This window comes from Erinaceus europaeus, chromosome X (assembly GCF_950295315.1).
Source record: "Erinaceus europaeus chromosome X, mEriEur2.1, whole genome shotgun sequence".
In the NCBI taxonomy this organism is placed as follows: domain Eukaryota; kingdom Metazoa; phylum Chordata; class Mammalia; order Eulipotyphla; family Erinaceidae; genus Erinaceus; species Erinaceus europaeus.
In genome coordinates, this window is record NC_080185.1 from 4209691 (window position 1) to 4234894 (window position 25204).

General features: G+C 47.1%; 1 protein-coding gene across 2 annotated transcripts in view; it reads right to left on the reverse strand.

Annotated features, from left to right (window-relative positions):
* Positions 1-1660: 1660 nt before the first annotated feature.
* PASD1 (PAS domain containing repressor 1) overlaps positions 1661-25204 on the reverse strand; it is a 47417-nt gene continuing 23873 nt past the window's right edge. Inside the window, exons 9-14 of one of the 2 annotated variants that reach the window (XM_060183570.1) lie at positions 10802-10871; positions 7218-7365; positions 4695-5134; positions 3121-3252; positions 2735-2929; positions 1661-2172 (exon numbers count right to left, since the gene is read on the reverse strand). In XM_060183570.1, the coding sequence (XP_060039553.1) occupies positions 2032-2172; positions 2735-2929; positions 3121-3252; positions 4695-5134; positions 7218-7365; positions 10802-10871 (1126 nt within the window). In that variant the 3' untranslated portion in view covers positions 1661-2031. The remainder of the gene's footprint in view (positions 2173-2734; positions 2930-3120; positions 3253-4694; positions 5135-7217; positions 7366-10801; positions 10872-25204) is intronic. The other variant, XM_060183571.1, reaches the window with a different exon arrangement.

Consider the following 25204-nt stretch of genomic DNA (forward strand, 5'->3'; position numbering starts at 1 on the left):
CATGCATTTAAATTGAAAGAACATGCAGGTAAGACCAACCTGAGCGGGGAGGAGGTGGCGAGTACAGCGAGGAGGGGGGTTATCTGCAGTGTGTCCTTCCTCTCAGGGGCAGGGTACCTGGTATCTACAGAGTGAGGGGATGCACAGGGCTGGACTGGTAGGGGTGAGCTTTGAGCCCCCTGTGTTGACCCCACCTGAGAAGACCTCTCAGCTCTGTCCCCATGTTCTAGACAGGCAGCCGGGCTGTCAGCTGCCAGCTAGAACCATAAGAGGAGATCAGCAGGAAGTAGCCTCAAATTCAGGTTCATACATGTGACCCATGTTTGAGCCTGGCCCCCACTGTATTGAAGGAAGCTTTGGTGCTGTGGTTTCCAGATGATAAGCTAAGGGGAGTGCCCACAGGCAGGTGAGGGGCAGAGCATAATGAGAAGGCTGAAGTGGGGTCTCTCCTTCATCCCAACCCCCTGCCTGCAGTGCATGTGCCCTATGATTGTGGATACCAAGTTTCCAGAGCCCTGCCCACTTCAGCAACTGGAATGGTGCCTCTCCGCCCACCTTCCTTGGACTGGAGTCTCACTCACACACACAAATGTGACTGGAAATACTGCAATTTTTCCTGTCTACTGACCTCTGACTCTGTACCTCTGGCATGTTTTGATTCAGTAGGCTTGTGGATTGTAGTTCATCAATAAGGAGCCCATGTGCTTAATTACCCTTTGACCTTGGGGTCAGGGTTCCCATCTAGGCAGGAAATGTCCCTGGCTCCTGGACTTTGGGGCCAGTTGGCATTCAGCTGTCACCACTACACGTCCCCAACCCCCCACCTACCTTCTTGTGTCACAGAGAAGCTGATAGAGGCTTATAGGACATGAACCAGCTTGTTCTTCCAAGCTTTCATCCCTACTCTCTGGGTCACCAAGTGCCCTCCCCTTAACCTCATGGGAAAGTGGCAGTTCAGAGGCCAGGGGTGTGTCCCCAAGGCAAACATCTGGTGGGTCTCACATCCTCCTCTGTTCCTGAAGGCAGGCTTAAAAGGTGACTATCAAAAAGACTAACACCTGAGCTAGACATCTGGATTTCTACAAAGATCTCTAAGTTAATTTTAGCTTTCTAAGCAGGCAGCCACGGTTTGCAAACAATGCATCTCTGATGTGCCTCAGTTCTAACAAGTATAGTCCTGGCTTCCCATTGCAATTTGATTACATTAACTAAAAGGCCTTCCCACATCATGAACTCCCATAGGAACACCAATCATCTTGATTTGTATCTAGCAAGTGCTGTGCCCTTCACCCCTATCCCCCAAGAAGGGAAGAGCAGGGGCCTTGGGAGACAATATGATGTGGGGCCCTTGTCTGAAAGACTAGAGTGGGGGATCCAGCCCAAGACTGTCTGCAGGTCAGACATACCCTACCCAGGGGTACACCAACAGGAGTCAACAGCACAGGGTTCCAGGGCAGGCCCCTCTGAAGGCCTGGAAGGCCTCAAGCCCACCACCCCCTGTTCTCAGCACCTGTGTGTGGAGCCCCCCCACTCCCTATAGTATTTCAGGTGAAGTGGATGGCACTGAATCTTCAGCCTGGGCCCCCTTTGGCCAAAGACCAGACAGGAGCCAAGAGATTTGCAGCAAAAAAACAAAGTTTATTGAGTGAAACTGCTTTTCTCTGCTGACCCATTTCATGTTTCCCTCCCCTGCCCCCGGGTGTCTTCCGGGGGTTCCCCAACAACAATGTGAAGGCCACATGGCTCTGCTCAACAAGGAGCCCCCTGGGAATGCCGTGGCCGTAGCCCAAAGAGTGTCTCAGCAGGCGGGAAAATAGGGCGCACGAAAACACTGCGCAGCAGCCGCCTGGGGACATGGGACCCCGCAACCCACTCAGCCCCGTAGAAGGGGTCTCTGCTAACAAACTGACCCCGCTCAACTAATAACAGAAAAAGAACTTGCCAGAAAACAGAAGTTACCCTCTCCCCCCACAAGGGCTCCAGGGGACATAGACGTCTGAAGTCTCCTGGTCGCAGCCTCTCCCCTGGCTCTCACGGCTCAGCAGGGGGCTGGCCCTCCTCCTCCTCCTCCTCCATGTATGCTGGCTTGTCCAGCTCCTCAGGCAGCTCAGCAGGGTTTTGGGATGTCTCTGGACTGGGAGGGCGCTGGGGTCCCGCCTCAAGAGCTGGCAGCTGCTGGGAAAAGGGGGCAAGGTGGAGTCCTGAGCCAAGGTCCCCCCATCCATGCTCACAGCTGACTGCTGAGAAGAGCTCGGGAGCAGAGCCCACAGGTTGCCAGGGGCCCGGGGGGGGGCCCCATTCTCACCACAGCACCCTGGTGCTGGAAAGAGCAGCAGATAAACCCCCCAGGGAGAGTCCCGGCTGATCCCTCCTCCCTGCCCAGGTGAGGGTCCCTCTGCTTCCCTCCAGCTGCCCTGCCAGCTGCTGTGCCAGTCCTGGGCTCGCCAAGGCATGTGGAACTGCCCTGCTGAGGGAACTTCCCTATCTGACACCTGGGACAGACCGCTGAACAGAAACTCTGTGTGTGTCCCCAGGTGTCGGGCAAGAAGACAGTCCTGAGGGCCTCGTGTCCCCAGGTGTCACACAGAGCCCGTGGACTGTCTGCTCACTCTGCCCGTCAGAAGGCGTCATCACGGCCCGCGCTTGCTGCTTGTCTGCTGCCCTCCTACCCTCCTGCCCATGGCTGCTGGGACCAATGAAGGCAATCAGCCAAGGGGAACACAGGCTTCCTCACCTCAGTGGAGGATTTGCAAGGTTCCTCAGACTCTTCGGGAGACCTCGGACTATAGGGTGAAGAGGCACGGAAACGCTTGGCCACCCAGACACTGGAGAAGCTCTTCTTTGTTTTCCCAAGCCGCGATTTCCTGGGCACGGGATCCAACTTCGGGAGCTCAGGGCTCTTGTCACTGGAGGAGGAGTTTGGCTGCTCCTGTAGGGACACAGGGGTCTGAGCTCTGGCTCAAGTCCTCCTTTTCTTATGGCCCCACCGGTCACTCCAGATGACCTGTGCACACATAACCACCCCCCCCAGAGTCTAACATTTTGAAAACCTCACTCCTCTCCCTCATGCCACCTCTGTGAGATGGTCTCTGGCCTGGACCCCAATTCCCATGTGGTAACCTGTTGTGGCTGCTTCTCTCCATGTGACCACTGTCGGTATCTGAGGCTAGTCTGCTGATTCCTGTACTCTTCTAGCTGCTTCATCAGTGCCATCTCACAGGCAGCGATGGACCATGTGATAGCCAAGGGCAGCTGTGCAGAAGAAGTGCTGCTGGTTAATACAGAGGGACCTGAGGTCTGCAAACCCCACCATACTCCCTCACTTCAAAGGCAAAGCACTGAGAAGATCATGATAGCATCCAATTCTAATCTCATTCATACATGTAAAAATCGCTAAGAGAAGACAGGGATTCTCAAGCAGAGATGGGTCATGGGAGCGCCATGGACAGAGATGGGTGAATTTTCTGTGATGGTGGGGTGGTGATCTGATTTTTCTCCCTCTCTCCTATCCCTCCCACTCACAAAAGAATAAAGTATACATTAGGTCATGGAGGTGACTCTGTAGTATCACACATGTGTGTGCAAAGCCCTGGTTTTAATACCTGATGTTGAAAAAGAAGAAAAAAAACAGGATTACAGGGTGATTTAATCCAATGACTGGTTCCCTGCAGTATTTTAAACTAGAGTTCCCTTTAGAGTTTAATTACACATTAAGTAGAAGGGAAAGAGAAACCTGTCTTGAGAGTAAAAGGGGGTCTGTACGTTTCTAGCAAAGCTGTATTAACCAGCAGCAGTTCTTCTGCACAGCTTTGTGGCCCAAGAGGACAGAATGGATTCCCAGACACTTGCTCCTAATGCCTGCAGGGGTTTTGAGGATGCTGTAGAACGCCTCTCAAGGCAAGGAGAGGAGGGCTTTCCCAGGCAGGGAAATTGAGACCCCCACCCCAGGTCCCAGCATAGACCTCAAGCTCCAGGCCCAGGCTCCAACCCCCCCTCCCACACAGAAGCAGGCCTTTTTTCGGCACGCAGACTCCTCTGAGGTGTGGCCTTCATGCATACCTGCCACAGACCAGTCAGGGGCCCCTCCACGTGGCCGCCAACCCCGACTGCAACCAGACACAGAAGAGGGTAGTCCCCATCTGGGACTGTGGAGGCAAATTCAGGGCAGGAAGAGCACAGTCTTGACCCAACTGTCTGGCCAGGTTCTGGCTCACATGGTGATGCTGACGCGGGCAGGCGGGGCCTACCGGTGTGCAAGGAGCCTGCTCTCATCTAGTAACAGGCCCCTGGGCTCCTGAGCTCACGGAACTAGACAGGCAGGAGTTTGACCTTCCTGGACAATGACAGCGCCCCCACAGGTGGGAACGAGCTCCTGGCTCCCAAAGCCTGCCCTCTGTTTAGGACTTGAGGGCTTCTGGTTTGACCAGCTCCCTGTCCCAGGGCTAAATGGCTAAGCCTGTTTCCCCATCACAAGAGGAGCAGGCTGTGGTGTGGCCTAGCTAGAGGGGCTCTAAGCAGGAGCCAAAGCCACAAGGTCCTCAGCCTCATCTGAAAGCCCAGAAAGAGAGAGGTGAAGACACAGCAACAAGCAGTCAAGAGTGTGTTTCCTGCAGGGAACCTGGGCCCAAGAGGGAACACAGCGCTTAAGGGCGAATGGAAAACAGACGGGGAGCTGGGGCTACCTCAGTACTGACCTCAGCAGGCACACCGGGGGGTCTCCTGACCTGCTCTGCAGCTCCCCACGTCTGGATGGGCCCCTGTGTCTGCATCTCTCCCTGTCTCTGAATATATCCCTGTGTTTGAAACTCTTCCTGTGTCTGCATTTCCTCCAGTGTTTGCATTTCTTCTTGTTTCTCCATCTCTCCCTGTGTGGGGATGTCTTCTTGAGTCTGCATTTCTTCTAGTGGTTGTCCTACTTCCTGGAGTTGCATGTTTCCTTGTAGTTGTGCCTTTTCCTTTGGCTCCACCTCTTCTCGTGTTTCCACCTCTTCTGCTAGTAGCACATCTTCTGAGGCTTCCACTACTTTCAGGGCTTCTTCATCTTCCAGGCTGCCCACCTCACATACCTGGCTTTGGTTGTCCCACTGTATCTCGGGGCCAGAAGTGCCACCAAAATGTTGCACACGGGGTAGAGCTGAAGAAGGAAGCACAGTGGGGTTACTAGAGCAGAGTAGAGTTACTACTGGACCCTAGAAGCCAGTTTCACAGCACTGAGGACAGCAGTCACCTGCACCTGTGTTTCCTCCCATAGGTAAAGTGAAGCACTGAGGCCTGTGGTAAGAGCTCACGCTATGGATCCTGTGCCAGGTGCCATCTAAAACATCTAAAACGAGAGCTTGGCTTTACCTGTGCCCATGTAAGCTTATGCTGCAGAGTTAAGTGCTCCTTGTTATAAAATTTGGCTCTGCTTCTAGAAGTTTGGTATGTGCTCTGATCAAACCAAGGGCTCCTGAAAAAATCAGACCCCAGCATGTGCGGCCTAAGGAATCCTCGCTCTAAGTGCTCTTGGGGCTGTGGGCTTCTCCTGCACCAGCCAGAGAGCAAAGGGGTGACATGAGCTGGCTAGAGCCAAGCAGTGGAGCCATGGTGGGTAACCACTAGGCAGTTTCTTCCACAAGCACTCCCCATATGATGCTGTACACCCACCCCATTTCCAGGAATTTAGCCAGATGATTAGAAACCTCATTCTCTCTCCTTCCCTCTCCCCAGTAAATGTTTAATACAGCTTGACTTTCAAGCACCACAATCTTGGAAGCAACCCAGGTGTCCGTCTAAAAGTGGACGGGCTTTTCCAAGCCCCTGTGGTACAATCCCAAGAGCTGTGTTCACTCTACTTGGGAGATGAACGAAGACGAACCGATAATTCCTGCACCTGCGATGGATCGTGGATGCAGTTTGTTGACAAAGTCTGACCCAAAGACTGGCTAGTGCACAATGAAACCGACATCACACTCTGGAGAAGTGACATCACCAGAGACAGATCCTGATCTGCAGTTGCCAGAGAACGGAATCAGAGTTTGTGTGTAAAAGGTCAGTGCAGAGGAATGGAGGGTGGGGGAGGGTGGGTGATGGACTACTTGTTTCGGGGACTGTGGTGGCAGACACATGGCTCTGGGTCTTTCTCAAGCACAGAGTTCGCGGTGATTAGTCACCACATAAGCTGAACGTTTATCCAAGGACACCTAGAAGTACCTGCAACAGTAGAGCCTATGCAATGAGATCCCGTGATTTCTGAGAAATTAGCCCTTCTGCCTTTTACTATTGGTGATTTGGTGTGTAAAAGTGAGGGGTTTCTCTGCAATTCGTCTGTCATGCCAGAAAAGAAAATACAAACTGCAGAGTGTGAATAGAGAAAACACAAATCCTCCCAGGACTGGGTTCTGGCACCAGCCCTTCCAACTCTGACACCATCTCCCCAGACAATACCTCTGGTTCACCTGCATGATAGCTGTCAGGCTCAGGCAAAAACCAGTAAAGCCATGGACCCCCTGGAACACACCTAAAATAGACCTGCTAGCTTTTTCCAAAATGGAAATCCCAAAACTCATCTGCTATATTCTTGCCTTTAGATTCCCAACTATTAAACAATTTGTTCTGCTTTATATCTTAATTTTTTAAGCCAACACATTGCAGATGCTATCATGAAGCCAACCTGTCTTCCCTGGACAGAGAACCTCACCAATGTACCATGGACCCCACCTCTACAGAGCCCTGCCCCACTAGGGAAAGATAGGGACAGGCTGGGAGTACGGACCAACCTGCCAATGTCCATGTTCAGTGGAGAAGCAATTACAGAAGCCAGACCTTCCACTCTCTGCACCCCATAATGACCCTGGGTCCATGCTTCCAGATGGATAAAGAATAGGAAAGCTTTCAAAGGAGGGGATGGGATGCAGAACTCTGGTGGTAGAAATTATATGGAACTGTACCCCTCTTATTCTGTGATCTTGTCAATATTTTTTATTTTACAAATAAATTAATAAAAATAAACTAAAACCAAGCAGGAGAGGAAGCACAATTCCCAAGCACCTGAATCACTGACGAAACAGTAATCTCTGCTGCTCTCCAATCATCATCTCCAAGATTTACAGAGATGAAGAAAGCTGAAATTCATGCTTGTATATTCACACCAGCAGAGAGACCTTTACCCTTGAAAAACGCCCTGAAAGGCCACTGTTGTTCTGCTAGCCCCTACACAAATGCTCCAAGGCACCTACCTGGCCAGGTAGATGTGGTTTCCAGAGAAGCTCCGCTAGAGTCTGAATTTGAATCAGACTTCATTTCAGACCTTTCAAACCTCATCTTGACTATATCCGCAGATCCCTGCAACTCAAGCAGCCTGCGGTCCTCAGAAGTAACTTGATCCTAGGAATTTCCAAAAGAGAAGATGACATTTCAGTTTGCAGACAAGTAGATATTTCAACAATAGGAAGCTCAAGCAGAACACAAACTGCAATGCACTTGCCATTGCTGGTCCCAATACTAGTTCAACCACTCAACACCTAACATGAAGCTGTATGAAAAAGCCATTATGAAAGGCACTCTTGGCCAGAGCTCTGGTGGTGGGAATGGTGGTGACTTATACTCCTATGACCTTATAATTTTGCAAATCACCATTAAATCACTAGTAGAAAAGAAAGGTCAAACAGGCGTCTTGGAAAGCCCTGACTAGAAGGTACAAGCAGGCAGATGACGGGCGCCACGTTACCCAGTGTCACTGTCCAGACAGAGCAGCCCTCCCCCACCCCACCCCCCGTGTGAGGATGTGCTGAGAGCATGCACAGGAAGGAATGCACCTCCCCAAGGCCGTGGCCCAGGCTGCAGACGTGCCCGTCGCCAATGCTAGCAGAGCACCCGGGGTGGGAGTGGGGGCAGCAGGCTACTCTTCTTCCCAGGAAACCCAGCAGTAGCTCTGGGAAGAGCTAAGCCGTGGGAGACCTGCCCTACTGCTGACTGCCCATTTCCAGAAGCCCTGTGTGTGCTGCCTGGGCTTAGGGCGGTGCACAGAGGCTGTTTGAACCGCTCCACGGTGTTCACACGGATCACAGAGGAAGGTACTAGGCGCAAACGCTCTTTCCCACAACAGGGGAGAGGTGGGACTGGCCTCGGAGAGCTCTGAGGGCCACCTGCCACTAAAACTGTCTGAGGGCAACGGCGGCTGGCCAGCCAGTGGTGGCCAGAGCAAGCACTGGAATCCAGTGGCTTCAAACCTTCCCCACCGGCCTGGGCTGCCTCACGAAGCCACCTCTGCTCTGAGCCACACTGCACCTTCCTTCCCAGGTGGAGACCCTCCAAAGCTCACTGGTCATGGGGCGCTCAAGTACCCGGTTGAGCACTGACATCTTTTTACATCTTTTCTGAAAGACTAAGCAGGCTTTTCTTTTTCCCCAGACTGGGGTGGGGTCAGGTTAAGGCAGACCCATGCTGACTTTATGGAAGAAGCCTGTCTGTTGGAGCCCACTGGCCCCGAGCCAATGGCGGCATCTGAACCTGAGGGCATGCCGTGCCTCGTGCTCCCTCCTGACAGCGAGCTGTAGTTGATGAACAAGTCTCAGTCTTCCCACTGCTGGGAAAGACTTTCTTTGGGCTGGCCGTCACTGAGGAGGGGTGTGACGCCTGTCTCCTGCCTGGTCCACTTCCTCCTCCTCCTCTCCCTCCTCCTCGCCATATCCTGATCTCATCGCTGGCCTCTGGCTTCCTGGATGCTTCTCAGTAGAAACTGTGTGCATTCTGATGTGGATTAGGACACTCATATGCGCATGTGCAGAAGTTTCGGTCTGCCAATCTAAGCTCAGTGAGTGAGCTTAATGAACCCAAGTGACAGAAAGAGACATGTATGAACACTAACTGGCCTGGAAAAAACAAAGCAGTGACACTGTTTTGGAAGCAAGCAGAGACTAGTGTCGAATGCAGTTTGGACTAAGGCGGGAAGACCAGTCTTTTAAGAGAGGCAAGTAGAAGGTAAAAAGAATGCTGAAAGCAAGAGACATGCATGGGTGGGAAGGGTGTCAGCCCACTTGTGCAGTGCTGGTCAGAGCTTAGGGTTCACTTGTGTTGCCTCTGCCCCCATGGACAAAATGCTATGGGCTCTGCAAAGGCAAGAGTGGTCTCTGAGGTTGGGTACAGAGCAAGCTTTGAAAGTTGGCTCCAACTAACAGTTTTGCGGACCAAAAACCACTGTGCATGCAGAGGCGACAATGGACAGGGGCCGTGCATGCAGAGGAGCCCAGGTTCTCAGATCCTCAGAGCCGTCCTGTCTCCCTCACTCTATCTGTGGGCGGGGGGGGGTGTCTGCTTGACCTACCTCGCTTACACCTGACACCACTGCGCCTCCTGTGCCCTCGCTCGTTCACTCTGCTCTGCCCACGGCCTCTCACACCAGGCGCACTGCTCTGCCCCCCTGATCTCCCTGGCTGTCCTCTAACAACACCAGGCACAGTGTTGTGCCCCCAACCTCCCTGGCAGTCCTCTCACACCAGGCACACTGCTCTGCCCCAACCTCCCTGGAAGTCCTCTCACACCAGACGCACTGCTCTACCCCAACCTCTCTGGCAGTCCTCTCACACCAGGCACACTGCTCTGGCCCCCTGATCTCCCCGGCATTCCTCTAACAACACCAGGCACAGTGTTGTGCCCCAACCTCCCTGGCAGTCCTCTCACACCAGACACACTGCTCTGCCCCCTTCCCCCTTCCGTCTCCCTGGCAGCCCTTATACCGGGACCTGTGCTCTGTTCCGACCTCCCTGGCAGTCCATTCACGTCACGCACTGTGCTCTGCCCCACTCCACCACCACATTCCTCTTTCCAAGTCTCCCTGGAGGCTTTAGTGCCATGGTACCTTTCCCTCTCTTTCTTTCTCTCTCTGAGAAAATGTGTCTCAAAGTGTAGCAAAGTCCTAGTGACAACAGCAACAAAGGGAGAGTTCTGAAAGCAGATGCTTCTTTGGGTGTCCAGAAGCAAGTGCTGAGAGTCCTGAGAGACCTGGGTTTGAGTCCCAACTTGACCATTTCCTGTGTGCCCACTGGCGGGTTATTCCAGTCAGAATCCAAGGTGTGCCCTCCGTGAGGTGGAATGCTAAGGCCTCCTAGGGCAGTTTTGAGCCCAGAGCTTGGGAGGCAGGACGTTCTCAACACGCCGGTGCTGTTGCTTACCACAGCTATACTCATGTATGGGCCAAGCCAATTGCCCCCAGTTGAGTTGAGCTGGCCTTGGGTCACCTTCAGACACTTCAAGAGGTGTCTGTGAAATGTCAGTGGGTGGGTGCCTGCCTCCCAGGAGGGCAAAGCAGTGGGAGAAGTTGTCCTGTGACTTGCTGAGCCAGCTTGTTCCGGCTTCCTCAGTCACAAATGCCCCACCAGCCTGGGACAGAGCCAGGGTTCCCACTCCTACCCTAGTAGGAACCCCTCCAGGATCCTCCTTGGTTCCGTCCAGTGGTGGGCCAATGGCTGCTCCACTCCATGGTGTGGGGAGGGGAGGGGACAGTCAGGTCCATGAAGGGAGGGGCTTCTGCCCTTTGCGGTACGTGCAGTCCGGCGGATCTACCCATGCAGCAGGCAGGCCAGCAATCTCGCATTGTAGGATGTACGCCCTGAGCCAAAAGCTTCATTCTCTGCAAAGTCAGCACAGGGGCCATTCAAGCATGGCAGTGGCCTCTGGTGACAAGCAGCAGCCGTGTCCCACAGCTCAGGTGCTTTGCTCTGGTGAGCTCATTCAAGACACGAAAAGCTCTGTGATGAGCACAGAAAAGCAGTACAGCCGGGAGAGCATCCGGACTCCTGGTCATGGTTCTCAACGCACTTACCTGTGAGACGGCAGCAGCCAGGTTAAGACGTATGGCTTCCATTTTAGCACGGCTGTCCTTTCTGCGAGTGCTGCAATAAACGGTGGAAAGAAAGCTAGTAAGCACATCTCACTTGCCGTTTAAATCTAAGCTTTCAGTCATATAGGAAAACTAAGCTTTTCAGGGGAAAAAATAGTTTCGTTTCCTTAAGTAACACCATCCATATTAGTGGTGACACTCTTCCCACAGAGAATATTATTCTGCAATGTATCTACAAAGTCAAACTTGACTGGGTTTGGTGTAGTACAGCAGATCAAAGGACTGTGGGAAGGAGGGACAGCCAGGAGGGTGCTGGCCAGCAGCTTTGGGGGCCTGGTCCACAGTGGTGAACAAAGATCTAAGTTGGAGGTGAGCGTGCTTTGCAGGTGAGAAGTTGTACCCATGTGTCAGTAACTGTACTGTAAACCATTACTCCCCCTCCCCAATAAAGCTGGGAAAATGAAGCAAAAAATCACCTGGATCCTCAGGAGATGAGTTTGCTATAAGTCTCTGAGCTTCTACTTTTTAATTACACTGAGAAAAACAAGCTTAAGAAAAAAGAAAGGTATACGAGTAGATATTCTTAATCTTAAAACCAACTGCAATTACAAAAAAAAAGTGCCTTCCAGTCAATTTTAACTCTGATTCCTGTAATTAGAGAAATTCTCCATTCTCTGGTTCATTAACAATTAATTTCTATCAAAATTAGAATTTTGATGCCTGAGGTGAGAATGCAGCCTCACAGAGCACACTTGAGTCTAAACTCCAGCTTACTTTTCACCAAAAAAAAAAAAAAAAAAACACACACACACAGAAGGGAGTAGGGGTAGGAGAAAACATTAATCAATAAGCATATTTTTATTCTTTTTAAACTTTTAAAAATTTTATTATCTTTATTTATTGGATAGAGACAGCCAAAAATTGAGATGGAAGAGAGAGAGAGAGAGAGATTAAGAAACCTGCAACACTGATTTACTACTTGTAAAGTTTTCCCTCTACAGGTGGGGACTGGAAGCTCGAACCCAGGTCCTTGTGCACTGTAACATGTGCACGCAACAAGGTGCACCACCACCCGGCCCCAAGAATCTTGTTTTAATTTTTAAGCCTTAAGTGTTTCTTTCCTTTTAAAAAATCTTTTAACTATTGATTATTAGATAGAGGCAAAGAAAAATTGAGAGAGAAGCAGAAGATAGAGAGGGTAACACCCAGAGGGACACTTGCAGCCCTGCTTCACCACTTGTTAAGCTTTCCCCCTGCAAGTGGGGACCAGGGGCTTGAACCTGGGTCCTTGTGCACTGTAATCTGTGTGCTTAACCAGCTGAGCCATTGCCTGACCCCAAGCCTTAAGTTTTCATAACTAAGAATTTGTATTTTGGCTTCAAGATATTTTCCTTTGCATATTCAAAAGTGAAAAGCTCTTATTGCTCCACAAAATGAGGAGAATCTCATAATAAATCTGATTTAAAAAAAATCCCTCAGGGTAACAACATAGAGGGGAAAAATGATATCTGTGAAATCTCCCAGTTCCTTCAATAGATACAAAATTCACAGAACAACAAGATTATTCTGCATACGTTAAACAAGTGAAAACAAGTCTAAGAGGGAGAAGAGCTCCTTCCCCAATTTCACAAAACTCAGCTTTGGAAAAATTCATTTACTTATTATTTTTTAACCATAGCATCCTCAGTTCTGGTATGATGTCACTGGGGAGTGACCTCAGAGCCTCGGGCATGAGAGTGTTACGTAAATCGCTATGCTATTTCTCTTAGTCTAAATCCTTTATTTGGGGAGTCAGGCGGTAAAATGCAGTGCATTAAGTGCAGGTGGCACAAAGTGCAAGGACTGGTGTAAGGATCCCGGTTCGAGCCCTCGGTTCCCCACCTTGCAGGGGAGTCACTTCACAAGTGGTGAAGTAGGTCTGCAGGTGTCTTTCTCTCCCCCTCTCTGTCTCTTCCCCCCTCCATTTCTCTCTGTCCTATCCAACAATGATGACAATAATAACTACAACAATAAAACAACAAGGGCAACAAAAGGGAATAAATAAATAAATATTTTAAAAATAAAATGAATCTTTTATTTATAGTGGTAAAATATTTCTAAGATGTGTTTGCAATTATACATACATATATTTATATGATCAAATAAATGATAGCTTAGAAAGATGATTTTCTGATCAATTTAGACATGCACTACTTAGTAAGTATTGATTTAAATAGTATAAAACAACTAGTTAATGAGTTAATGGAATCATTTGTGATGGGGCTATAACATATCTAATGTGTGGTTCCTACTGGCTTGCTCTTCAGAGCTAAGTGAGTTGTTAGACATAAACACAGGTATAGGTATTTCTGCTACCACATCAATAAAAAGTACAATTTACAAATTATCTTTTTGTGCATTTTAGGTTTTTTTCTCAGTCTTTGCTTGAATTAATATGTCAGCTTAGCCTAACAGAGTATCATCCTCTTTCGAAGGGGAAGTACTTCTTCAAGACTTTTCTTCACTCTGTTCTATGGACTGTCTGCTTTGCAGGCTGTGATCTACCCCGCCTTCAACCAAGCGTAATTATGCCTCTCTCTCCCCTGCAACCTTAGGTCAACTTGCCCTTTTGTCTTTGTCTTTTCTTCTTATTTTTTAAATACATCTTTTTTCAAATCTTTTTCATTTATTTATTATTGGATAGAGACAGAAAGAGAGAGGGGAGAGAAAGCTAGAGAGGAGAGAGAGACACCTGCAGCTCTACTTCACTCATGAAGCTTTTCCCCTCCAGGTGGGAACCAGGAGCTTGAACCTGGGTCCTTGCACACTATAGTATGTGAGCTTAAAAGGGGAACTATCACCTGGCCCCTTTTTTCTTTTCTTTTCAGAGAATATTGTATTTATTTATTGGGTAGAGACAGTAGAAACCAGGAGGGAAGGGGAAAACAGAGGAGAGATAAAGAGAGACACTTGCATCTTGTTTTATCACCCATGAAGCTTGCCCCTGCAGGTAAGGACCAGGGGCTTTAACCTGGGTCTTGAGAATGGTAACATGGGCACTCAACCAGCTGTGCTATGGCCTCCCTCCCAGTTGTCTTGTGAACATGTGATTTGGATGTCTATCAGATACCCGAACATAGCATGGTCCAAAAGTCAACAATTCCCTTATCTCTCACCTTGGGAGCAGAACCACCCTTCACCCATGCCCAGAGAAGACCTTCAGATCACAGCTCCTTCTTACTCAGGTTGTTTCTGTTCTCTACAAAAGGTTATTATTCCATTTTTCTGGCCACCTTGTCTATCAGATGAGTTTCCTGAATATGGTACACATGTTTCCAAACCCTTCTATCCCCAACACCTAACGCAATGCAGAGCCAACTGCTTCAGAAGTATCCGCTAACTGAAGAAAAAAATCAGCACACTGACTGGTCAACATTCCTCCTGCCAGAACTGTTGGACTTGACACAGTTATTTTCAAGGGAAAGCTAAAGCTTCTATACAGTCCTTAAGAACCGATGAATATGTGCATACTGACTTCCAAAGTCCCTGCATTATACCTGAAATACTTATAGATGGCACTACATTCTCCAAGGTGGTGCCTCCTAGTCACACGTGGGCACAGCACAGTCCCCATCAAATGCACAGAGCACTTGGCTGAGTCACAGTGGCCACAGTCCACAGCCTCAGTAGCTGCCCATGGTTGGCAGTCACTGCATCTGGCACAGCACATTTCGGAGCGTTTCGGTCACCCCGAGCTTCTGTTGGAATTGTGTATCAGAAAATATAGTGGCTTGAACTGAAGGAGACACGGACTTTGACAATAAGACATGAGACAGACAAATCACACCATCAAATGCAAAAGTAATCAGGAAGCACACACACTGTTTAAGAAAAGGAATATTTCAGACTTGAACTAGACTGTGTGCAAAAACCAGGAATTGAGATTTGGGGTAACAGCGGTGACAGAGGACCACATTCATGTCCACTGCTGGTCTCTGAGGAGCAGATAGAAACAGAACTTTCCTTTTGAAAACTTCATCAGTTAATTTAAAAAAGGGGGGGAGACAGAGAAGTAGCTAGGAACATTCTGCAAGTTATATTTACATAAAAAACACCTTCCAGTTCTGCAAAGAAGAGTTCCTGTGTCTCATCATGTAAAATCTCAAAAAGGTTACTCTCAAACTGAGCCCCTGATGTGCTTACTCTCTCCTCTTAAAGTCTTTATGAGGCCTGATATTCACGGGCAAAGCGCTCAGCACTACTGAAAACTTTAGTGGAAAGGCATTCTTGGCTCACAGAAGCATCTACTACTTGCTGTATATGTGAAACTGTAAATATGAAAAAGGTCTGCGAGATGGTGCAGTGGATAAAACATTAGCCTCTCAACCATGAGGTCCTGAGTTCAATCCCCAGCAGCACATGTGCCAAAGTGATGTTTGGTTCTTTCTCTCTTCTCGTATCTTTCTTATGAATAAATAAAATATTAAAAAAAAAGAAAATAAAAAGGTCCAATGAATGCTGTCCTTCCACATGCTGAAGGATGTTTGCCACAGCCATGGCAGAGGTGGGAACCCGAAGGCAGTAAGAACATAATGCCACAAGTCTCTCTTGTTTCCATTCAGCTAGGAACATCTGCTCTCAAGAATGGAAGACAGGAGGGAGTCGGGCTGTAGCGCAGCGGGTTAAGCGCAGGTGGCACAAAGCACAAGGACCGGCATAAGGATCACGGTTCGAGCCCCTGGCTCTCCACCTGCAGGGGAGTCGCTTCACAAATGGTGAAGCAGGTCTGCAGGTGTTTATCTTTCTCTTCCCCTCTCTATCTTCCCCTCCTCTCTCCATTTCTCTCTTTCCTATCCAGCAATGACGATGACAATAATAACTACAACAATAAAAAACACAAGGGCAACAAAATGAAATTTATTTAGACAGGAAAACCCTCTTGGTTGCAGGTTGTGTAGTGGCAGGGCTCTTTGTATAATGCTCGCTTCCAGTACCCACACCAAATGGATATCCTCACTGTCCCTCCTGGGGCAGCTTAGCTACCCTACCCAAGGTGTGCCAGGACCTTCCTTTCCAACAGAGCACCTTTCAGTGAATGGAGCACTGGGTAGTGTCAACTAAGTAGACATGTATTATTCAGAGTTGGAATGAGCTCATTTTAGGACCCCTATCCAAAGGCACACAGGCAAAGAGGCTTTTAAGCAGCTCCGAATGTCTGTGACCTGAAATGAGTGTTTATCGTCATGCCGGCTTATCCTGAGGCAACAGCTAACAAACCCGGCTTCCCTTCCAGCACCAACCTCATCTCCAGCCAACAGGCGAGAGATATGTGGTCTCTCCATCAACGGTATTCCCAACAGACTATCCCTGATGGCCTCAGTGGGTACTAGGCTGTGCCGTCTAGGCTTGTGTGACCACACTCTGATGTTCATACAACAGCAAAGTAGCTTAACCAATCTCTGCCACTAAGTGACAGTGACGCAGACCTGCACTCTCTGTTACACCCCTACCCCTTGGCAGGCATCTCCCACATGGAGTCTCTTTGGATCCCAAGAGAACTCAGTGACACGTGCTCTCTATCGTCCCTCCTTGACAGAGGAGGAAGCTCAAGCTCCACAGAGAGGATCATCTAAGATCACAACCGATAAACGACAAGTCCCCAGCATGACCTTGGCCTGCCTTCTCCCTCTACCCACCAGGTCACCAGCATTCAGAAGAACGGGAGCAGAATCTGCCTCCTCACTACGCCTAACCTGACAGAACCACTTAAACATTACAGAGCAGCCAATGTAACTTGCCTCACCCAGCTTGTCTGAGAGGGGAAAAAAACCAACACCAACAAACCACTTCACTTGACAGGATGTCTCCATCAACCATAGGAAGCCCAGTCAACTTGACATTTTAAAGGTAAATATAATTGAAACTGCTACCAATTATAACCTGCATTTAGTGATGCATGCAGGAGCAAGGGCTAATAAACCAGGGTGCCTGGAGTTTGTCCAAGCTCGGCTATTTCTGTGTTGAAAGATGTCTGAGCTGTTTTTTTAAAAAAGGCAGACACAGAGAAAACTCTTCAAGTTGAGAGAGAAAATTCTATTTGGAAGAGAAGCTGACGTGCACAGGAAAATCTCCCTCATCTCAGTGACGGTGACTACCTCTTGGTACCAGGGAGAGGAGGAAGCCAGGCTCCTTCAATCCTCAGCGAGGGAGAAAGTGCTGGTCTGGGCCTGCACACCTTCCTTATGCTGCTTTTCCTGTCACCTGTCCACTGGCTTGCCTACCCCCTGGCCCCCACCACACACACTCCCAACACCATGTGTCTGTAACTGCAGATGCTGTTTATGGGGGTTTGACTTGGGCCGGCCATTTTGTTGGTTTCTCTCCTGTCAGTCTGCCTTTTATGAGGGGGGTCGCTGTTACCCCAGAACCTAGAAGGGTAGAGGGAAATGTATCCATCCTCCCCAAGAACAGAGTAGCAGAAATGAGAATACCTCTCGTGTATTCAAGTCCATTTGGAACTGTTCTGATTCTGCTCCATGTTCAGGGTGACTCTGTGTTGACCATCAAAGTATGCAGCCTTGCAAATGAGTGGATCACACGCTAAAATCTGCTCATTGCTACACACAGCCACACAAGCCCATCTACACACATCCTCTTCAGGATAAACTGCAAGCGAGTGAGAGCCCTACCACCTCTGCCAAGTTGCTTGTGCACGCAACGAGGCTCTGCTCATTTCCAGAAAGGGTGTAAAGGAACTTGACATACTTCCAACTCTTTCTTAGCTTCACTTGTGCAAAAACTCTGCTTTTCGGGATAGAGGCAAACGGATTCTCCAAGTCCATCTACTAAACCAGATGTGCTGAAAGCCAAATTGTCAGCAGAGCAGTCACAGTCCTGTTGAGCAGGATGCTGCTCCACCATCCTGATGGACTAAGCTGACTCAAGGCCCCACGCCTCAAGAGAAACTCACCACTACTTACAGAACGCAGAGCACTTATACTGAGGGATGTCTCCAGAAATAACCTTTAACCAGAGCGACCCATCTCAGGGTAGGGCAGACACCCAGAGCCCCACCACTGGAGAAACAGCATGATGGTTTCAAGTTGTTTGTGACCATGGTTTCCTCTAACAAGGGTCAGGAAAAAAATATTTCTTGGCCAGAAAGTGGCTCAAGGACCTGGGTTCAAGTTCTCACTGCCCACCTGCGGGGGTGGGGGCACTTCATAAGCCCTGTACTACATGTGTCATTATTAAACCATAAATAAAAATAATGTATAAATTGGGTGTTTGCTTTGCTTTTTAACCAGAGAACTGCTCAGCTCTTACTTATGGTGGTGGTGCTGGGAATTGGACCTGAGATCTCTGAATGAAAGAATTATATATATGTTTGGGTGTGTATATGTATTTTCTGACCCATTATTCCAGGTCCTAAACAGATAGAGCAAGGGAGTAGGAATATATGGTGTGTGTGTGTGTGAGTGTGTGTGTGTGCACACGTGTATGCACACACGTGCATGAGCATGTGTATGTTTTTGTGTGTGTTCATGCACTTGTGTGCACATGCACATATACACAAAATTGGAATATAGGGAGAAAGTGAAAACAAGAGGCTTGGGAAATAATGGCCTTTTTTCCTCCTAGACTCCCTACTCTGGATACCTTTTCCTGCACCCATACTATCACTGATCCTGGCCAATGAAGAGAACTGGTGTCCACCAGATGAGAACTCAGGGCCTAGAGGGCCAAATATGCCAACAGCATCTTCCCTTCTTCCTACTCAAGCTACAGATACAGCTTCTAGACCCAATGAATGATGGTGGGTGGTGGGAGTGGCATGTAGACACCTACCACAGAGATATTAAGAGCTTATACCTACGTGCCAATAACTGTCATGTAAATCAACATTTCTCCCAATAAAATGACAAAAAAATCCCATTATTTGTGTCAGCTGATATGTGTTTGATACATAATTGATATCTGAAGCTAATATATCAAAGCTGATCTGTAACCGAACTTTCATTATACTGGTGAATTTCCATACTGGAATATGACACTTTAAAGAAAATAGTATGTAAAATATGGGTTCTTTAAATTTTATCTGACATGTAACTACTTCTGTCTTACAGCCAAATCATCATTTTCTTGATAATAGACTTGCCTCTAACTACTAGTCATACACATCTAAAAAGGGGAAAAAAGGTCCAACTCTCATATATTTCATTCTTTTACAAAGAAAATAGTCCAAATGGGAGAATTTCTACCAAAAGCATATACTATCCATTTCATAGAAATACCACTTTCTACAGGGCCAATGCAAACCTCCCTAATGTGGTGTTTTGGTTACATCAATTTTGCACACACACATCAAAAGAGGAAAAACAGATAGCAGCAGTCAGTGGTATCCCCTCACCAGAATGGAAAAAAAAAAACTAGAAATGCACAATATTCACAAAGGAGGAGATAGTACACACAAGTCATCGTTCCGGCAAGAATCAACGTCTGGCGCCCTGTATCGTGAAGCATAACTTCCCCGTGCTAAGCATCATCCTGAAGGCACAGCATGAAAGGGACGTAGAGGACACCGGGCAAGTAAGAGCCCTACTGCTCTGGAAGTATGACAGGCCTCAGTAGTCTCTGAACTGTCTCCAGAGTCTATCGTCTCCAGAAGAACACTGCTGTTATGGGCCTCTTATGGGCAGTGTAGAAATAGTAAGCAAACAAGAAGGGCCCTCAGAACCTGATGGATGTTCTGTGACATGCCCCTTTTGCAGACTTATGGAAGGCGACATAGATGCTGCTTGGTGAGTCATGGATCATGCCTGGAGCCAAGCCTGGACCCGGCTGCTAACACTACCACGTTCATAGGCAGAATGAACGTCAAAGCTGCACAGTTCCCATCACCTGTTTGTGGAAAATTCATTCCAGGAGAAAACCATAAATCAGACAAGCAATTACACTAAGACCAACACAGTGTGCTAAGTTGTAGAGTTTGCTCTGTTCCCATTACTAGTATATCTTTTAGATCAAGACTTCCAACACATAGAACATCCCCCCAGGGACACATCTACTTCTGCAAGAAAATATTCTTTGAAGGACCAAGACTGACAGTTCAGGTACATTTTATGTCATTCATCTGACATCCCACTGGTTTGCATACTTCGTTAGTTTCAGAATTCTAGCTATTATCAAATATTTCATTTAGTGTGAAATGATCTGAAAATCTGTTTATGAATTAAAATTCGCCTTTGTTCAATCAAAACAATTCCTTTGACATAACAATCTGAAGAAAGGAATTACACATTTTTATATTGCAAAAAAGTGCAGGGTCAACTTCTTTTTAATATGCCAGTGGCTTTAGAGGGCCTTGCCTGAGTACATATATTCATGGGAAGGTCTCATCAAACAGCCCATGTTTTAGCTAGCATCGCAATTATTCTGCTTTACAAATTGCTCTCTCAACCATTTCTCAAAGGCGATATTCTATGTGGTTTCTTTTCCTGCCACTTTACAGGACTATGACCAAGTCAGTTGGAGACACAAAACAACAAAGATCAGTCAGGCTTAAGTATATACTAAAAGGAGAAACTTTGCCCATGTTTTGTTGCTTATTATCTATCACTGAGGAGTCTAATAAATGGCTGGGTAGGTATTAGATACATATTTCAACTTGGCATTGGACCAGTGAAATAACTCATTTGAACAGCAACAGCTTTACCAAGTACACAGCACAGGTTCGAGCCCAGCTCCCATCGCATTGAAGGAAGTGTCAGTGATGCAGTTGGTGTGTGTCTCTCTCCTTCTCCTCCCTCCACCTCTGCCTTTTCTGTCTCTGTGTCTATGTAAAAAATGGCCTTGCTTTTTTTTTCATTTGGCAAATTGGTAACATTAGTTAATTCTGTTTTTTATTTTGTATTTGTGATTCACAGTGGGTTACAAGATTGTAAGATTACAGTGTATAGTTCCACTCCAAAGTTCTGTGTCCCCAGCCTTCCACCCCCAAATATAGCCACCATAGTTCTCACAAAGTCTTAGAAACACCTTATTCTTTTTAAAATGTGGTGCAAGGATTTTTTAATATTAATTTATTTTCCCTTTTGTTGACCTTGTTGGTTTTTTATTGTTGTTGTAACTATTATTATTGTTATTGATGTTGTTGTTAAATAGGACAGAGAGAAATGGAGAGAGGAGGGGAGGATAGAGAGGGGGAGAGAAAGATTGACACCTGCAGACCTGCTTCACCGCTTGTGTAGCGGCTACCCTGCAGGTGGGGAGCTGGGGGCTTGAACCGGGATCCTTATGCTGGTCCTTGCGCTTTGCGCCACGTGCGCTTAACCTGCTGTGCTACCACCCAACTCCCTGATTCCAGGATTTTGTGTTGTGTGATACTACTACTCGGCATCCTACCAGGTCAGTTTCCATCCATTTTTTTATTTACTTTTAATTTTTTGTATTTATCTTCATTTTCCCTTTTGTTGCCCCTGTTGTTTGTTATTGTTGTCGTAGTTATTGATGTCATCATTGTTGGATAGGACAGAGAGAAATGGAGAGAGGAAGGGAAGACAGAGATGGCGAGAGAAAGATAGATACCTGAAGACCTGCTTCACCACCCGTGAAGTGACTTCCCTGCAGGTGGGGAGCCAGGGGCTCAAACCAGGATTCTTACACCAGTCCTTGCGCTTTGCACCACCTACACTTAACACACTGTGCTATCGCCTGACTCCCTCATCCATTTATTTTATAGAGAGAAATAGGAGATAGAGAGACAGCCAAACAGACACGGTGTGGCATAATGGTACCACTCTACTAGCTATGGAACTCCCCCAGTGTCATTAATGATGCTCCCATGTGGTTCTGGTGCTCAAACACAGGGTCTCCTGCATGCCCTCCTAGATCAGTTCATTATCTCCTGAAACCTTAGCCATTTTAGTTTCTAGTAACAAAGAAGACATATAGGTAATCACATGCTATTGGACACTACCCTAGAAGCCCGAAGAAAAGGTTACCGAGTAAGATAAGCTACACGCTGTACTGAAGGAGGTGTGTGCTGAATGCTTTTTGGATACTTGCCGCTTGAAGCCTTTGGTTCTCTACAAAATCTTATCAGCCTCTGTAATCTAGACAGAGTGTTAAGTGTGGATGGCAAAGAAGAAAGCAGGGAGGGGCAGTACTTCCAGCCCAGTTCTAAGTGAGATGGAGTAATGAGCATGAATAGTGAAAAAAAGTTGAACACACAAAGTCTAGAGAGGAGAGGCACCTTAGTGGAGGAATCAGGGGTAAAGGTGCAATGAATAAGTTAGAATAACATTTACATGAAACAGTTACTCCACTACAGTTTCTTTACATGCCCATCTCCATGCTGGCAGTAAGTTTTACAAGGGTAAGCACATAGCTGCATGCAGAATTACCACTTTATGGAGCTTATGGGTTCATAGGAAATTCAGAAAATGAGCCAGTAGTGCAAAAGATCTGTAAACTTATAAATTGGAAGAAGCAGTGTTAACTGGGACGAAGCCCAGTCTGGGAACCTAGGGAACCAGTATGAGAGAAGCAGGTGACAACACAGTGGAAGATTGTTTCCAGGGGTGGACAAAAACATGTGCAAACACTATTGGGGAAAAAAACGAAGAAAACTCCAAGAAGAGACCAGTGTAGTTGGTGTAGACACATCAAATGAGAAATAGGTTAAGGCACGGGGACAGCTTGCCTTACAGAGTACACACTAGAACTGTTTATTTCATTTTCAGAGTAAAGAACACCTATGAAAACTTTTGTATATGCTCCAAGTCTCTGATTGTCAGAGAAATGCAAATAAAGACAACAATGAGATACCACTTCACTCCTGTGAGAATGGCATACATCAGAAAAGGTAACAGCAGCAAATGCTGGAGAGGGTGTGGGGTCAAAGGAACCCTCCTACACTACTGGTGGGAATGTCAGTTGGTCCAACCTCTGTGGAGAACAGTCTGGAGAACTCTCAGAAGGCTAGAAATGGATCTACCCTATGATCCTGCAATTCCTCTCCTGGGGATATATCCTAAGGAACCCAACATATTCATCCAAAAAGATCTGTGTACACATATGTTCTTGGCAGCACAATCTGTAATAGCCAAAACCTGGAAGCAACCCAGGTGTCCAACAACAGATGAGTGGCTGAGCAAGTTGTGGTCTATATACACCATGGAATACTACTCAGCTGTAAAAAAGATGGTGAATTCACCGTTTTCAGCCAATCTTAGATGGACCTTGAAAAATTCATGTTAAGTGAAATAAGTCAGAAACAGAAGGATGAATATGGGACGATCTCACAGGCAGAAGTTGAAAAACAAGATCAGAAAAAAAATACAAGTAGAACCTGAAATGGAATTGGTGTATCGCACCAAAGTAAAAGACTCTGGGGTGCGTGGGTGGGGAGAATACAGGTCCAAGAAGGATGACAGAGGACCTAGTGGGGGTTGTATTGTTATATGGGAAACTGGGGAACGTTACACATGTTCAAACTATTGTATCTACTGTTGAATGTAAAACATTAATTCCCCAATAAAGAAATAAAAAAAACCTTTTGTATAGAAGTGGAAATTGTGTGGAGTTGTACCCCTCTTATCCTACGGTTGTGTTAATGTCTCCTTTTTTTAAATAAATAAATTTTTTTTATTTATAAAAAGGAAACATTGACACAACCATAGGATAAGAGGGGTACAGTTTCGCACAATTCCCACCACCAGACCTCCATATACCAACCTCTCCCCTGATAGCTTTCCCACTCTTTAACCCTCTGGGAGTATGGACCCAAGATCATTGTGCGATGCAGAAGGTTGAAGGTCTGGCTTCTGTAATTGCTTCCCCATTGAACATGAGCGTTGACAGGCCAATCCAAACTCCTATCCTGTCTCTCTCTTTCCCTAGTGGGGAAGGGCTCTGGGGAAGCGAAGCACCAAGGCACATTGGTGGGGTTGTCTGTCCAGGGAAATCTGGTCGCATCCTGCTAGCATCTGGATAGGTCCTGTTTCTATGAACGGTTCTAAAGCAAACTGATAGGACCTACCAAAAATATAAGATTCAACTAAAACTTCATACTTTATAAAAATATTCACTCAAAATGGATTCTAGAAAAAAGTGTAAATGCCAGAGCTATAGCATATTTAAAAGAAAGGACAGAAGAAAATCTCCATGGCCTGCTGTCTGGTAATAAATTTTAAATTTTTGGTAATAAATTTTAGGTACCAAAGCATAAGTCATCAAAGAAAGACGTGATAAAACCATTCACCTCCAAAGTTAAAAAATCGTCTTTTGCAAAAGTGACTGTTAAGAAAATGAAAACAAGCTGTGGACTAGCGAAAGTACTTGCACACCAAAGCACATGTACTTCTTCAACTAACAAACATTTAGCATAAATTTAGAAATAGGCAAACATCTGGGTGTTTAAATGGTGAAAAGATGCCCAACACTTTAAATAATTAGAGAATGCAAGTTAAACCCACAATTCAGCAGGTGGAAGTGGCTCAGTGGACAAAATGTGTGTCAGGCACATGAAATCCTGAGTCCAGGTTCAGTCCTAGACTGTATGTGATGGAATGTTGCTCTGGTCTTTTTGTTAAATCAACTGATCAATACTCTTATGTAAGGCATGTGCTCTACTGGCAAGCTACTGCCCCAACTTAGAGCAGCTTTACGAATAATTGCCAAAACCCAGATGTTCCTCAGCAGGTCAACAAGTAGTACCATGGTACATGCATACAGTGGGATGCAACGTAGCAATAAAGTCATTGAACCATGCAGCAACTCAGATGAAAGCTTTGACGCTACTTAGATGACATTCTCAAAAAGGCAAACCTATGGGATGATGCCAGGCTAGCTTCATGGACAGGAGAGAGAGAGACGACCAGGGACTCATGGATAAGTGGTACACAGTTCAGTCTTTATTCATGTGGAACGCAGCGTAATCTAAGCTATCTCTAATCACAATCCTGTCCTTATATATCCTGAGGTGGAAGTGTCAGGCCCGAAGAGGATGTACATAGGATAGGGGGTGGGGAGAAGGAAAAAGCATGCAAAACAGCGAGGATTAAACCAATGCCCTGGAGGCAGGGCGGTGCTTAGTTAACAGTGGTTATGTAAATAGAAGACAGTGTTAAGCAGGGGGGATTAAACCAATGAAACAGAAGGGGTCTTAGAAGCAGAATTTAGAAGCAGACCAAGAGGGTGAGGGGACACTGGTGGCTGCAGGGTTCAGGGTGAGAGGTGAGTAAGGGATGACTGCAAAGGCACAGCACAAGGAAGATTGCTGGAAGCAACTGAACTGTTCTTCAGTGTGGCTGTGGTCATAGTTACATGCATCCATGTATGATCAAAAACTGAAAAACTGGACACCAAGAGAAAATAAATCAGATTTATAGCATGATTTCCCAA